At 40.9% G+C, this 15285-nt stretch overlaps 1 protein-coding gene across 1 annotated transcript in view; it reads right to left on the bottom strand.

The window, feature by feature from the left end:
* The window catches only part of mtmr9 (myotubularin related protein 9), a 95653-nt gene that overhangs the window by 63124 nt on the left and 17244 nt on the right, over nt 1-15285 (bottom strand). Inside the window, exons 3-4 of the mRNA XM_078212941.1 lie at nt 14420-14545; nt 12051-12224 (exon numbers count right to left, since the gene is read on the bottom strand). Coding sequence (XP_078069067.1) covers nt 12051-12224; nt 14420-14545 — 300 coding nt within the window. The remainder of the gene's footprint in view (nt 1-12050; nt 12225-14419; nt 14546-15285) is intronic.

Raw genomic sequence — 15285 nt, 5'->3', positions numbered from 1 at the left:
TCACTGGAGTTTAGAAGAGTGATAGGGGATCTCATAGAAACCTATAAAATTCTGACAAGGTTACAGGTTAGATTCAGAAAGAATGGCCCCAATGGTGGGGGAGTCCAGAACTAGGGGTCACAGTTTGAGGATAAGGGGTAAACCTTTTCAAACTGAGGTGAGGAGAAATTTCTTCACCCAGAGAGTGGTGGATGTGTGGAATTCACTACCACAGAATGCAGTTGAGGCCAAAACATTGCTTGATTTCAAGAAGAAATTAGATATAGCTCTTGAGGTGAAAGGGATATTGGGGGCGGGGTGGGAAGAGGAAGAGACAGGATCAGGATATTGAATTTGATGATTGGCCATCATCAAAATGACAGAGCAGGCTTGAAGGGCCAAGTGGCCTACTCCTGCTTCTAGTTTCTATGATTTGTGCCTTGTAGATTGTAGACAGGCACAAGGGAGTCAAGCGGTGAGTTACTCACTGCAGGATTCTCCACCTCTGACCTGTTTCTGTAGCCAAAGTGTTTATATGGCTAGCCCAATCACGTTTCTTGTCCCAGGAAGTTAATAGTGCTGGATTCAGCCATGGTAATGCCATTGAATGTCAGCGGCTGATTGTTAAATTCTCTCTTGCTGGAGATGGCCATTGCCTGAAATTTATGTTACTTGCCACTTCCCAGCCCAAGCTTTGAAATTTTCTAGGTTTTTCTGCATTTGGACATGCACTGCAGCATTATCGGAGTTGTCATGAATGGTGCTTAATAGAATATTCCCTCTTCAGACCTTATGATGGAAGGAAGGTCATTGATGAAGCAGCTGAAGATGGTTGGCCTAGGACATTGCCCTGCGGAACTCCCACAGTGATATCCTGGAACTGAGTTGATTGGCCTCCTTTTTTTTGTGCAAGGTATGACTCCAATCAGCACAGAATTTTCTCCGATCCCCAATGCTGCCTTGATGTCAAAGTCAATCACTTTCACTTCACCTCTGGAGTTCAGTTCTTTTGCCCATGTTTGAACCAAGGCTGTAATAATGTCAGGATCTGAGTGGTCTTGATGGAACCCAAACATAGCATTCATGAGCAGGTTGTTGCTGAGTAAGCGCCACTGGTAACCCCTTCCATTACTTTACTGATGATCAAGAGTAAACTGATGGACAGTAATTGGCTGGGCTGGATTTGTTCTGCTTTGATTGCTCAGGACATACCTGGGCAATTTTCATCATCACACATTCCACATATCCAGGGATACTGATACCAACTAGTCATGATGCGAGGTAGTGCTCCCTTAACAGACATGGGTCTTGTGAAACATCTGATACATATCTCAGTATGAAAGAGCAAGAACTTGATTCTGCTTTGAACTTAGGAAATACCAATTGGTCCAAGCCAGTTCTCCAAGATGGAGCGAGGCGACTTCTTGCAATCTGTGCCCAGCATACCTTCTAATTCTATCTTTTACTCTCGTTCTAAAACTTCATTCACTCGCTCGTCTCCTTCTCTACGAACGGTATGTTTTGTCTGTATAGCACGCAAAAACAATACTTTTCACTGCAAGTTAATACATGTGACAATGAATCAAATCAAAAGCAATTTATGGAATACCAATTCAGGCGACCTCCATGCAAAAGTAGACCACTCAGATAAATCAGAAGAACTACAAAGTAGCTAACATCCCAACACAGCAATCCATAAACAACAATGTCAAATCAATACAACATCCAGGACCACAACCACAGTGTTCTCAACACCCTATCTCATAAAGCAACAGTAAATCACCCCATTTTCACTTCCAATGTGCGGTATTTGCTTTACAATCTGGTTATAATTTTTTTGTTCCCAGAAACATGCATGACTGAGAAGGAGGGGGGAAGAATGTTACTTGCTCGGTATGTTTTGTAAAATAGTGGGTAAATAGTGTGACGGATATATCTGCAAGGCCTTGTTGTACTCATCAAGCAATGTATCGTTTCACAATTTTTTCTATTAGACCAATGGGAAAATCAGAAACCACAATGCCCAGGTCTAGGGTTAAATGTTCCTGTATTTCTTAATCCCATTTTATTTTAACAGATATTTGAAGGGGTGAAATTGCCTGTATATTTTATGACAATCCTGGACCAGATACCCAAGATTTTGGTACAATCCAGTAGAGACTGGATTTGGTACAATCCAGTAGAACAAACAAAATAAACTTTACTACAACTCAGTGCCAGGGACCCGCATTCAATTCCAACCTTGGGTGACTATGTGGAATTTGCACGTTGTGTCTGCGTGGGTTTCCTTTGCATACTCCAGTTTTTTCCCCACACTCCAAAGATGAGGGTCAGGTGGATTGGCAATGCTAAATTGCCCATGTGTTGGGGCGATTAGCAGAGTTAATACATGGCGTTACGGGGATAGGGCCTCTGTGGGATTGCTGACCACGCAGGCTGATGGACCAAATAGCCTCCTTCAGCACTGTGGGGATTTTATAATTCTGTGATAGTCAGAAAAATAAGTAAAAATATCTATCTTATACTCTGAACATTCAAGGTTAATATGTAGCACATGAAAATTAACATGCAAACTGTGGCTGAACACACCACACTCAATAAAAGGCAGATATGATCAAGTCAGATCCCAGCAAGCCACCCAAGTGTCAATAAAAACTTAGTCAACCAGTGAAACCCTATCTCTCACAAAAGGATTCTAGTCTTCACCTTTGAAAATCTGACCTCCGACTTCCTCCAAAAGTCACTCCACCTCGGACTGCCTTAGCAACTGCTCACTTCAAGGTTTCAATCTCGTTTCCCAGAATTGCATCCTCACAGATTCTACACTTCAACAACTGAAGTTCTTCGGCCAAGCCGAGTAGAATATTACCTGTTCCAAAGGGTAACCTTTGCTAAAGCAGTACACAGCATGAGGTTACCAACCTCTTGCTGCCTTTTCAGCTTTCCAGGGCTTCTCCCGAGCTTTCATTACATGAAACCTGCCAACAACAGCCCTGTTACTACATGGAATATCTATCTTTGCTCCTCTCCCTGGGGATTCCTATTGGTGGCTCCTTCCCCAATTCTTTCTCTCCCTGAATCATTGTCCCCTGTTCTGGAACTCCTGTTATGTCGCCCCATTCCTGTGCCCCGTGATCAGGTTTTAGTGCTTTCTTTTTGCAGGTAGGTGGACTGGGCACTTGGTTCAAAGAATTCCAATTGTTGGGACTTTCGGACTTGCAGTTCACTCCTGATTCGCACAATTTGTTGCCAGAAACATGCATTATCTGGTTGTGAAGCAAATACTCTGTGTAAAAAATTGGGCAAACACAAATGCAATTGGATTGTACATCAAATTATGCTACACTCAAATTTCTTCTTCCATTTCACGCCAGTCTGTTGATCCCTGTCCAACTGTTTCCTGGTTTGCTATAATAGCTTCATCAGCATGTTATAGAATCACATATTTCCTTCAATTACATTGGTATAAAATGGGTGCTTAAGTAAAGGATTTTAGGTACACCAGGTACTGGTGTTTTGTTACTTGTAGGCAGTTTTACAAAAAAACATCTATCCTCTGGCACCGCGTTTTCTGTTTCTTCAACTACATTTTCAGTTCAAGTCATGTTAAAAATTGAAGTGCTGCCACAATTGCATGCTCATTAAATCTGTTGTGCCTAATACACACAAATGGTTTGATAGTTCAAGAACTTATAGAAGAAACACATGGACTAGACTCCGATCTTTCTCAACTCCAAAATGATTTTTACATTCTGGCACAGGTTAATGAGATCGATACAAACTTTAGGCATAGATGGAGGTTGGCAAAATGGGCATAATTTCACATGTCACTCATCATTATGCACCATAGGAAATTCTACCACTTTAGGAAGCAACTTCATTTCCCTTTAAGAGACAAAACTGTTTAGAACAAATCACTTACAATATTTCAACTCTGTATAAAAGAACACATCTACAGAAACTAGAGAGAGTAATACAGTTCTGTTAAAACATTAATTGCAGAATACTTGCGTTATGGAACTGCTGTAACTTTTCTCAAGTTTACAGCAGCTACTAGCCAACATGGTGCCCTCCAAACTTCTAAGTCTAGAACTTCATGTAGACAAATGATGTTTACACCCCAACAATTTGTACGTCACAATGAACAGGCCTTCCCTCTTTACCAACCACTGCAAATAAAGAGTTGTAATGACTGCAGAATTTAATAACCTTAGTTATTTTGATATTAATACCGACAGTCAACTGAGAGAATGTTCTTCACAGTTGATTTTGCCAAGTCCTGTTTATTTTGAGAATATACATTTGAAATCAAATGTTGAGGCATTCAATACTAAGTGACACGAGTTCACTTGAACAATTTATGTCACACACTATAATATGATAATTTTACTGATTAAATCCTGTGTGGTGCTACAGAAGCAAAGTTTGGTCAAATTTACAAAAGTAGCATTGTAGCATTCAGTTCCGAGTATCCACTTGTTGGAATCTCCTGTTTTGGTTTTCTGGACAGTTAGAAGGTATAATAACAAAGAAAAGTACAGCACAGGAACAGGCCCTTCAAGCTTGTGCGGATCCCATGATGCCCAAAATAAACTTTAAAAAAAACCTTCTGCCCTTACTCGATCCGTATCCCTCTATTTCCTCCCTATTCATGTACCCATCCAGATGCCTCTTAAATGTTGCTAATGTGTCTGCTTCCACTACCTCTTCTGGCTGCGCATTCCAGGCACCCACCACTCTCTGTATGAAAAACTTCCCCTGCACTTCTCCCTTAAACTTTCCCTCTCACCTTGAACCTGTGCCCCCTTGTAACTGACACTTCAACCCTTGGAAAAAGCCTGACTATCCACCCTGTCTATGCCTTTCCTAATTTTGTAGGCCTCCATCAGGTCTCCCCTCAGCCTCTGTCTTTCCAGTGAAAACAATCTTAGTTTATTCAACCTCTCCCATAGCCAACATCTTTGATATATTGACATTCTCTAGAGCATTCACGCACCTATCTCTGACCTAAACATCCGTCATGTCCTTCTTGGTGAGTACTGATGTAAAGTACTCATTAAGGATCTCACCCTCTTCTTGTGGCTCCACGCATAACTTCCCTCCATTGTCTTGGTGGAGACTTTTCCTTCTCTTGCTACCCTCTTGCTCCTAATACATTCATTAAGCACCTTGGGATTTTCTGTTTGACCCTGTTTGCTAAAGATATTTCATGGACCCACTCAGCCCTCCTAATTCCATGTTTAAGCTCCTTCCTACTTCCACTATACTCAAGGACTTTGTCAGTTTTTAGATGCCTAGACCTATCACATGCTTCTTTTTTCCTTTTGACCAAGCCATTCAGTCTACCATTCTTGCTCCATTTCCCGGTACCCCAGATTCAATATTTTGAACCCAAACCATCAGAGAAAAGCTTTCCTCGTTCAGCTCAGCAATTGTTGGCTGTGAATAAAGGATAAATTCAGCCTCGGATAGCAATTTGCCTGGGGCAGTAGTCAAGACATAGAAATGCATATAACCATTTTCATGTTGTTATTTTGCTGTTGCCTTCCGGAGGCATTGTTTTGCAGTAATGGTCAGATAAAGTTACAAGTTGATGGATTTGTTAAATCAGCAACCAAAGAAGCCAGATATGCACCTAGTCTTAGCATCTATTATCAATTTAGTTCTGGATACCAAGTGCAATGATCAAAAATGTTCAGAACATCCCTGCTGACATCTATTGATAACATCATGGCAAAATAATGCTGTGTGTTTAGGGACCAATTTGCCAGTTGTGTACACATACTACCCCAAGGATATATGACCTGTGCTGTTGGTACAAAAGGGGGCATCTATCACTACCAACTTGTATTTTAACAGTACCCTTAACATGGTAAAATATCTTGAGGCACTTCATAGCAGAGCTGAACAAAATTTTAAAATGAGCCACGCAAGGAAATATTAGGACAAATGACCAAAGATTTCCTCAAAAGAGGCAAGTTTTAAAGTAGCATTTTAAAATGTGGAAAGATAAGCAGAGAGGTTCAGTGAGAGAAATCCAAATCTGGGGGTTAGTTAATATAAGAAATGACAGCTGCATAACTGCACTGCAAATTCAGGAGAGCAGCATTCTGAGGTTGTTCTCCCAAGACACAGCATGCAGTATAAAAGGGTCCTTAAATGTATTTTCCCCATAAATTCTAGTCATCCTATGATCAAAGATCATTGTTTGCACTCAAAGCTTCTCAGCAAGAAAAGGCATTTGCACTCTCTCTATGTAATGCATGCGAACAGGTCACCTATCAATCGGCCAACGGCTGAAGTAACACAGAAGCAAATATTACTCAGCTAAAAACATAATTTGTTGTACTTTTTTGCAACAGAATTACATTATTTATTTGATTTATTATTGTCACGTATTAGCATACAGTGAAAAGTATTGTTTCTTGTGCACTACACAGACAAAGCATACCGTACATTGAGAAAGAAAGGAGTGCAGAATGTAGCCTTACAGTCATAGCTAGGGTGTAGAGAAAGATCAACTTAATACTGATATTGAAAGAAATATCAAAATGAAGCTGAATTTTGTATTACCATGCTCACGAATTAACGGTAAATCTAACAGTATAGCTATGATGCAGAAATAAGGAAATTGTAGTGTATCCTCATCTAATTTTATTAACTTATCAGTCTGGTCTACACTAAATTTCGACAAACCGACACTGAAAGAAAAAATACATTCAGATTTCTTGAACAAAAATGCAGTTATACAATTGAATCTTGCAGAAAGATGTAAAATGATTGCAGTGAAAATGAGATGAAAGGGCAGGGAGATCTCTCAGTGAAGTGACTGATCAGTTCATTTTTAATGCGCAAGCTGTTTTATTGATCACAGTTTCTGATCAGCAGACAATAAACCTTGCCAGCTCATGTTGGGATATTACAGTTCAAAACCTACAGACATTTCAGTCATGATTTCCAAATTCAAGTCGAGACATGATAATATGCTTTGTGCTCGTAATAAAACTAAAGTAACTAGACCCTTACTTAATTTTATCCATCTTCTCAATAGCTTTATTAGAGTGGCCCATTTTCTAGAAGATTAAAAAAAAAATCACAATTTGAATCTTAAAAGGCTTGAATAATAATCACAAAATAGCAAGCCTCAAGAGGAGCCATGTTTTAGATCATCTGTGAAGGATCTCAATCAACTTCACTGCCGTACATTTCATTAAAGCACGCACCTTTTTCAAAACAGTAGGAAGATCCAGTTTATGTTAAACAAGCCAGTCCATTTTGGCAACATTTCTTGGTCATTACTTTTTCTATCAGCTCACATTACTTTCAGTTTATAACATGCAATAATCCAAATTACCAACTTCATTTTGCACAGGGAAAATTTATTGGATGAAAACATACCCTCAGAAATCTGTAGTCTGGAATGAGCATATTGAATATTATTACGCTTTTACTTAAAAGATAACAATGAGGACGGAGGTGATGATCAAAGGGTGTTTGTGTGACTGGAAGGGTGTTTCCACAGAGCTCAAAACTGGATCCCTTTCTTTTTGTGGTATAAATATACCAAAGATTTGAACTTGAATGCCGGGGTAAGATTAGGAAGTTTGCAGAAGATAAAAAAATTGATCATGTTATTGGTTAACTATGAAGAAAATTGTAGACTGCAGGAAGACATCTAGGAACTAGTCAGGTTAAGAACAGATGAAAAGAGAATTCAATCCAAACAAGTGTGAGGTAATGTATTTGTGGAGGACAACAAGACAAGGGATAATAAATATAACAATAAATGGTAAAGTGTAGCTAAACAGAGGGACCTTGGACTGCATATCCACAAGTAGGTTGGAGAAGGTGGTCAATGGGTATCTACAAGATGGTCAAAAAGGCACATGCAAAGAATGACAAAAAGATTGTAGAGGGAAAAGCTCTGATGCAAAGAGTATGAGAAAAAGAGAGCTAATAATAAAGATGGTTAGCAGGAGATTACATAGATACTTTAAGAATGAGTTAATAAAATTACCTTTCATCCTATAGAAAGACCACCTGGAGAATTGGTACTGGAAAGTAGGGCTATGGCAGATGAATTAAACAGGTATTTACACCGGGCTTCACTATAGAAGACACACATAATATCCCAGAAATAGCTGCAAGTCAGGAAATGGAAGGGAGGGAGGGACTCACTCAAATCACCAGAGAAGTGGGATTGAGTAAACTGTTGAGCCTGGAGGCGGACAAAACCCGTGGTCTGGATAGACTTCACCATAAGGTTTTGAAAGAAGTGGCTAGTGAGACAGTCGATGCATTGGTTTTAATTTTCTAAAATTCTTTAGAATTGGGACGGTTCCATTAGATTTAAGACAGCAAATTTGACTCCTCTATTCAAAAAGGGAGACAGAAAACAGGACTTGCAGACCAGTTAACTAACATCAGTCACAGGGAAAGTGTTAGAGGATAAAGATTTTATAGCTGAGAAAAATTCAAGGCAATCTTTTGTTAAAGGAAAATAATTTTTAACCAACTCTTTGAAGGAGTCCCATGTGTTGTGGATAAAGGGGAACCAGTGGATGTACTGTGCTTAGATTTCCAGAAGGTATTTGATGTGGTGCCGCAACAAAGATTATTGCTCAAAATCAAAAGCTTATGGTGTGTGGGTTAACATATTGACATGAATTAAAGACTGGATAACTAACAGGAAAAAATTTGGCACAAATGGGCCATTTTCTGGTTGTCAGAATGTGACGAGGATCAGTGCTGGGACTTCCAACATTTCACAATTTATATAAATGACATGGATGAAGGGACTAAAGGGATGGCTGCTACATTTGCTGATAGCACAAAGATAGATAGGGAAGTAATTTGTGTAGGGGACGCAAGAAGGGACATAGACAGCTTAAGTGAATGGACAAAAATCTGGCAAATGGAGTACAACATGCAAAAATGTGAAATTGTCCATTTTGGCAGGAAGAGTGAAAAAGTTTATTAGCTAAATGGTGAAAACTTGCAAAGCTGAGATGCAGAGGGATCTGGGTGTCCTCATGCATGAATCACAAAAGACCTGTATGCATGTACAGCAACTAATTAGGAAAGTGCATAGAATGCTATAATTTGTGATGGCAATTGAATACAAAAGTAAGGAGGTTATGTTTCAGTTGTACAGGGCATTGGTGAGGCCACATCTGACGTACTATGTACAATACTGGTCTCCGTATTTAAGGAAAGATGCAAAATGTGTTAGAAACAATTCAGAGAAGGTTTAATACACTAATAACAGGAATGGGTGGGTTATCTTATGAGGAAAAGTGGAGAGGTTAGGCTTGTATCCACTAGAATTTATACGAGTAAGAGGCAACTTGATCAAAACCTTTAAGTTCCTGAGGAGTATTGAAAGGGTGGATGTGGAGAGGATGCTTCCTCTTGTCAGAAAATCTAGAACTCAGGGTCCCTGTTTAAAAATAAAGGGTCACTCACTTGAGCAGAGATGAGAAGTTTTTTCTTTGAGAGTGGAGGCTCAGGAACTTCGTTCCTCGAAAGGCAGTCGAAGAAGACTCTGAATATTTTTAAAGCTGAGCTAGGTAGATTTTTGATAAGAGGGTGAAAGGTTATCAGGGATAAGCAGGCATGTGACATTGAAGTTGCAATAAGATCAGCCATGATCTTATTGAATGGTGGGGAGGCTCAAGGGGCTCAGTGGCCTAATCCTGCTCCTTGTTTCTATGTTTGTAGGCCACAGCAGGAACAGTGTTCACAGATCTAAGCACCAGACTATCGGAAAGATTAAGATTGAAAGCATACAGAAGAGATTTGAAGATGTTGGCTGGAGTGGAGAATTTTAGTTATGAGGAAAGATTGGATAAGCTATAATTGTTTCCTTTGAAGGCTGGCAGGGGACAAGGTATCTAAAAGAGTGGAAGTTTCCATTCCCCTTGGTTGAGGAATCCATAACAAGGGGTATACATTGAGGCTAAGATGTTGGGAGGTTTAGAGTGGAAGCAAGGAGAATTTTTTAACCCTGTGGGTGGTGGCAATCTGGAACTCTGCTGGAAAAGGGTGGTAAAAGCAGAAATCATCATAACATTGAACAAGTACTTGGAAGTGCTGTAACCTTCAAGGCTGCAGTTCCAATCAAGAACTGAAATGCAGGATTAGGCTGGATAGCTTCTGCCGGCCAGCATGGACAAGGTGGGACTTTTTGCACTGTTACTTTCTATGATGTACAATAAAGCCATTTTGAAATATTAAATGTTTCACATTTTTGTTTTAACATGATTAAGTGGTCAAGATTTCAACACTGCACTCTAACTAATTTGGGGATTATCCAACATAATCTTGTATGCCATTTTCTCCTGTGCAAGTATGATTAACAATATCATATTTTAATCCATTAAATTAGTTTAAGAAAGTGCATGCCATAGAGCTTTCAAAATTAAAAGCAAATGCAGAATTAAGTTCATGGCTGTGTGCAGTTAATTTGAGCAACTTGCACAAAAATAAAAATTCACCAGCTGAATCTTTAACAAGATAAACTCAGTGTAGTAAGAATTTACTTTGTGTAGGAGTATAGCTTCAGGTACAATAAAAGCATGGAAAATACATGGGCATGACATTTGTATCTTTTTATCAATACTTCGAGCTTCCAGCCCTGTGTTTGTGCACTTTGGGCGCAAGCCCACGGATAACCTCATGATGCTCCACTTCTCCAGCTTCCACCCTAAACACGTAAAAGAAGCCATCCCCTACGGACAAGCCCTCCGAATACACAGGATCTGCTCGGATGAGGAGGATCGTAACAGACACCTCCAGACGCTGAAAGACGCCCTCATAAGAACAGGATATGGCGCTCGACTCATCGATCAACAGTTCCGACGCGCCACAGCGGAAAACCGCACTGACCTCCTCAGAAGACAAACACGGGACACGGTGGACAGAGTACCCTTCGTCGTCCAGTACTTCCCCGGAGCGGAGAAGCTACGGCATCTCCTCCGGAGCCTTCAACATGTCATTGATGAAGACGAACATCTCGCCAAGGCCATCCCCACGCCCCCACTTCTTGCCTTCAAACAACCACGCAACCTCAAACAGACCATTGTCCGCAGCAAACTACCCAGCCTTCAGGAGAACAGTGACCACGACACCACACAACCCTGCCACAGCAACCTCTGCAAGACGTGCCGGATCATCAACACGGATGCCATCATCTCACGTGAGAACACCATCTACCAGGTACACGGTACCTACTCTTGCAACTCGGCCAACGTTGTCTACCTGATACGCTGCAAGAAAGGATGTCCCGAGGCATGGTACATTGGGGAAACCATGCAGACGCTACGACAACGGATGAATGAACACCGCTCGACAATCACCAGGCAAGACTGTTCTCTTCCTGTGGGGGAGCACTTCAGCAGTCACAGGCATTCAGCCTTGGATCTTCAGGTAAGCGTTCTCCAAGGCAGCCTTCACGACACACGACAGCGCAGAGTCACTGAGCAGAAACTGATAGCCAAGTTCCGCACACATGAGGACGGTCTAAACCGGGATGTTGGATTTATGTCACATTATCAGTAACCCCCACAGCTTGCCTCCTGGACTTGCACAATTTCACAAGCTGTACTGTCTGGAGACAATACACATCTCTTTAACCTGTGTTGAATGCTCCCTCCACCCACATTGTCTGTACATTTAAGACCTGGCTGGCTGTAGAGATTTGCATTCTAATCAGTATTCTGTAATTTGATTTCTGTGTCTGTGCCCTGTTTGAGAACAGAGACCACTCCATCTGATGAAGGAGCAGCGCTCCGAAAGCTTATGGTATTTGCTACCAAATAAACCTGTTGGACTTTAACCTGGTGTTGTGAGACTTCTTACTGTGCTTACCCCAGTCCAACGCCGGCATCTCCACATCATTTGTGCACTTAGCCAAGTAGAGTATTGTGAAAGATGTGGAAATCTGATGGCAAAACACCCTGCAGTACACATCCTTACAAAGCCTGAAAGTTTAGCCTATACATATGAACAGAAATGAAAAATATTCAGACTACTATTTTATACAAAAGGCTGTAACCATTTTTCATACTCACCATTCCGTTTTTTTTGTGGTAGTAACTGAGTACAGGGAAGCGACCACCTTGGCGGAATGTAGCAACTTTTTTCAGAATGTCATCATCGATTGATTTTGGCACCATGACAATAGGAGGATAAGAGGGGCATACTGTGAAATCTTTATTGACGTAGCTTAGTCTCCATTCATCTGTCTGAGAGGAGAAATGAGCATAAAGTAAAGTAGTTTGGTTGTACAGAATTTGTAGCACTGATAAAAGAGACATGATAACTAACCTTTTTGCACTCATCAGGACAGATTTGCAAGAACACCAATTTATACTGCATGGTGGTAAAAGGGTTAGGGTCAAATCTGGAACAAAAAGGAATTTTACACATGGAGGCAGGGGTGTTAAATGAATACTTTGCACCGGTGTTTAGGAAGCAGATGCTACCAAGACTATGGTGGCAGAGGTGGAAACACTGCTCCTAGAAGAGTTCAAAATTGATAAATTGGTGGTATTGGATAAACTGTTGTTGACATAAGTTGACAAGGCACCAAGATTGAATGAGATGCATCCAAGAATAGTGAAGGAAGTGATGCTGGAAATTAGAGGGATACTGGCCGTAATCTTTCAGTTTTCCCAAGACTCAGGGGAGGTGCCAGAGGACTGATAAAATACAAACATTCTGCTCTTGTTCAAAAAGATTGCAAAGATAAGACCAGTCAGTTTATCTTCAGTGGTGAGGAAGCTTCGAGAAACAATGATTTGGGATAGAGTTAATGATCAGATGGAAAAATGTGGATTGATTAGGAAGAGACAGCATAGATTTAAGGGAAAACATTTAACTAACTGGGGTCTTTTTTGAAGAGGTAACAGAAAGGATCGATGTAGGTAATGCTTGGATATGGTGCACATGGACTTCCAAAATGTATCTGATATAGTGCCACACAATAGGCTTGCAAGAAATGTTATAGCTCAAATAAATGGGACAGGAGAAACGTGGATACAGAATCGGCTGAGTAATAGGAAACAGTGAGTAATGGTTAAAGGACATTTTTCAGGCTCGGGCGGCACGGTAGCACAGTGGTTAGCACTGTTGCTTCATAGCTCCAGGGTCCCGGGTTCGATTCCTGGCTCGGGTCACTGTCTGTGTGGAGTTTGCACATTCTCCTCGTGTCTGCGTGGGTTTCCTCCGGGTGCTCTGGTTTCCTCCCACAGTCCAAAGATGTGCGGGTTAGGTTGATTGGCCAGGTTAAAAATTGCCCCTTAGAATCCTAAAATGTGTAGGTTAGTGGGTAAATATGTGGGCATAGGGCCTGGGTGGGATTGTGGTCGGTGCAGACTCGATGGGCCGAATGGCCTCCTTCTGCACTGTAGGGTTTCTAAGTTTGTAATGGTGTTCTCCAGGAGTCAATATTGGGATCCTTGCTTTTCCTGATATACATCAATGATGTAAGTCTTGTGTGTAGGGAACAATTTCAGAGTTGGTGGTTGATACAAAACTTGAAAACATTGTAAATGTGAGGAGGACAATTCCAAACCTTTCCAAGTGTCTAAATTACCTCCTCATTCAGCAAGCCCAGTGCAAAATCTTCCTCAGCAAAGACAGATGCCAAGTATTAATTTAACACTTCAGCCACAGCTTCACCCCCAATGTGCAAATGCTATTTTTGGTTCCTCATCAGCCCCACTCCTCCTTTTAACTATTTACTTATCAGAAAACATTTGGATTCCCTTTCATCTTAGCTGCCAGTCTCTTTTCATATTCTCTCTTCTTTGCTTTTTCATTTCCCCTCTGAACCTGCTACATTCAGCCTGGAGGTCAACGCATATTAAAAAATAGACGACTGGGTGGTGAGCTTAAACAAGTATTTTTTTTTAAAATGCTCCATAGCAGCAATACTGGAACAGTTTCAAATGTTCCTGACAGGTTCATGTTCAGGTAACAAACATTAAAATTTTGGGTCCAAGACTGATCCCCTGAACTGCTGCACACATTTCTTAATTTCACCTTTGAATATTGTATACTCTTCAAGGCTTTCTACAATATTAGGTTGTTGACATTTGACAATTTTTTTTTGCCTTATCCTACAGTGCTGTGCTTTCTGACATCCAGGTGACACGTAGATTTGAATTCCACCCTTTTACTTGGAGGGAACAGCTCCTTCCCTTAGTAGGCTTGCTATGTACAGGCTAAGGACATTCTCCCAAATACATTAAGCATTTTGTATACATTTAATTTATCCCACTTAATATCAAGATAGTTGAAATATCTGACTATTAGTGCCATTAGTTTCTGCATATTTAAGCAGGATTTACATGTTTATCATAAAATAACAAAAACTCAATACACAAAAGGTTGGCACACACTAATTGTATTTACAACCACTTGAGCTTGGACTCACCATTGCAGAAAGCAAAGTAAACTCATGTTCAGGAAGGAAGGAGTGCCATCCATCTTCCAAGACCTCAAACATAGGTCGATAAAAGAAAGGATACATCAATGTGGTGGAATCCAGAGTAGATAAGGCCTGAACAAATGAAAACAAATTAAATATTATCACTTCTAAGATTAATCAGTAATGTCATCACATTTGTAATGGTGTTGGCCAACAGAAGTCTTGAAGTTTATCTCTCCCCTCACTGGAAAGCATCAAATTCTCCTGTGTTTTTATGGTGCCACCAGCCATTTTGTATCATGCTGAAATGCATCTAACCTCCACATGGATACTTTTCTGTCACAATGACTAGCTAACAATCAGGGACAAGGACAAAAACAGACAGGCTGGAAAATCTCAGCAGGTCTGACAGCATCTGGGGAGAGAGAATAGAGCCAACGTTTCAAGTCTGGATGACCCTTTGTCAGAGCTGAAGGCAAGGAAAATCTGCCCCTTCACCTCCTCCCTGCTCACTATCCCAGGGCCCAAACACCCAGGTGAAGCAATCGTTCAAGCGTACCTCCTTTAATCTGGTCTGTTGCATTTGCTGCTCCCAATGCAGTCCACTCTATTGGAGAAACCAAACGCAGGCTGGGTGAACACTTTGAAGAACACCTTCAGTCCATCCGCAAACAGGACCCAGGCCTTCCTGTCACATGCCATTTCAACACACTACCCACCATTCTCCTAACCACAAGCTCGTCCTTGACCTTCTGCAATGTTCCAGTGAAGCCCAATATAAACTGAAAGAACCCTCAGCTTCCGATTGGGCACTTTACAGCCTTCTGGACGGAACAAAAAACTCTCTCCTCCACCTTTAGCCATTTCAATTT

This window comes from Mustelus asterias, chromosome 5, assembly GCF_964213995.1.
Source record: "Mustelus asterias chromosome 5, sMusAst1.hap1.1, whole genome shotgun sequence".
Taxonomy (NCBI): domain Eukaryota; kingdom Metazoa; phylum Chordata; class Chondrichthyes; order Carcharhiniformes; family Triakidae; genus Mustelus; species Mustelus asterias.
The sequence above is the reverse complement of the archived record's forward strand: the minus strand, read 5'-3'. Positions and strand labels throughout refer to the sequence as shown.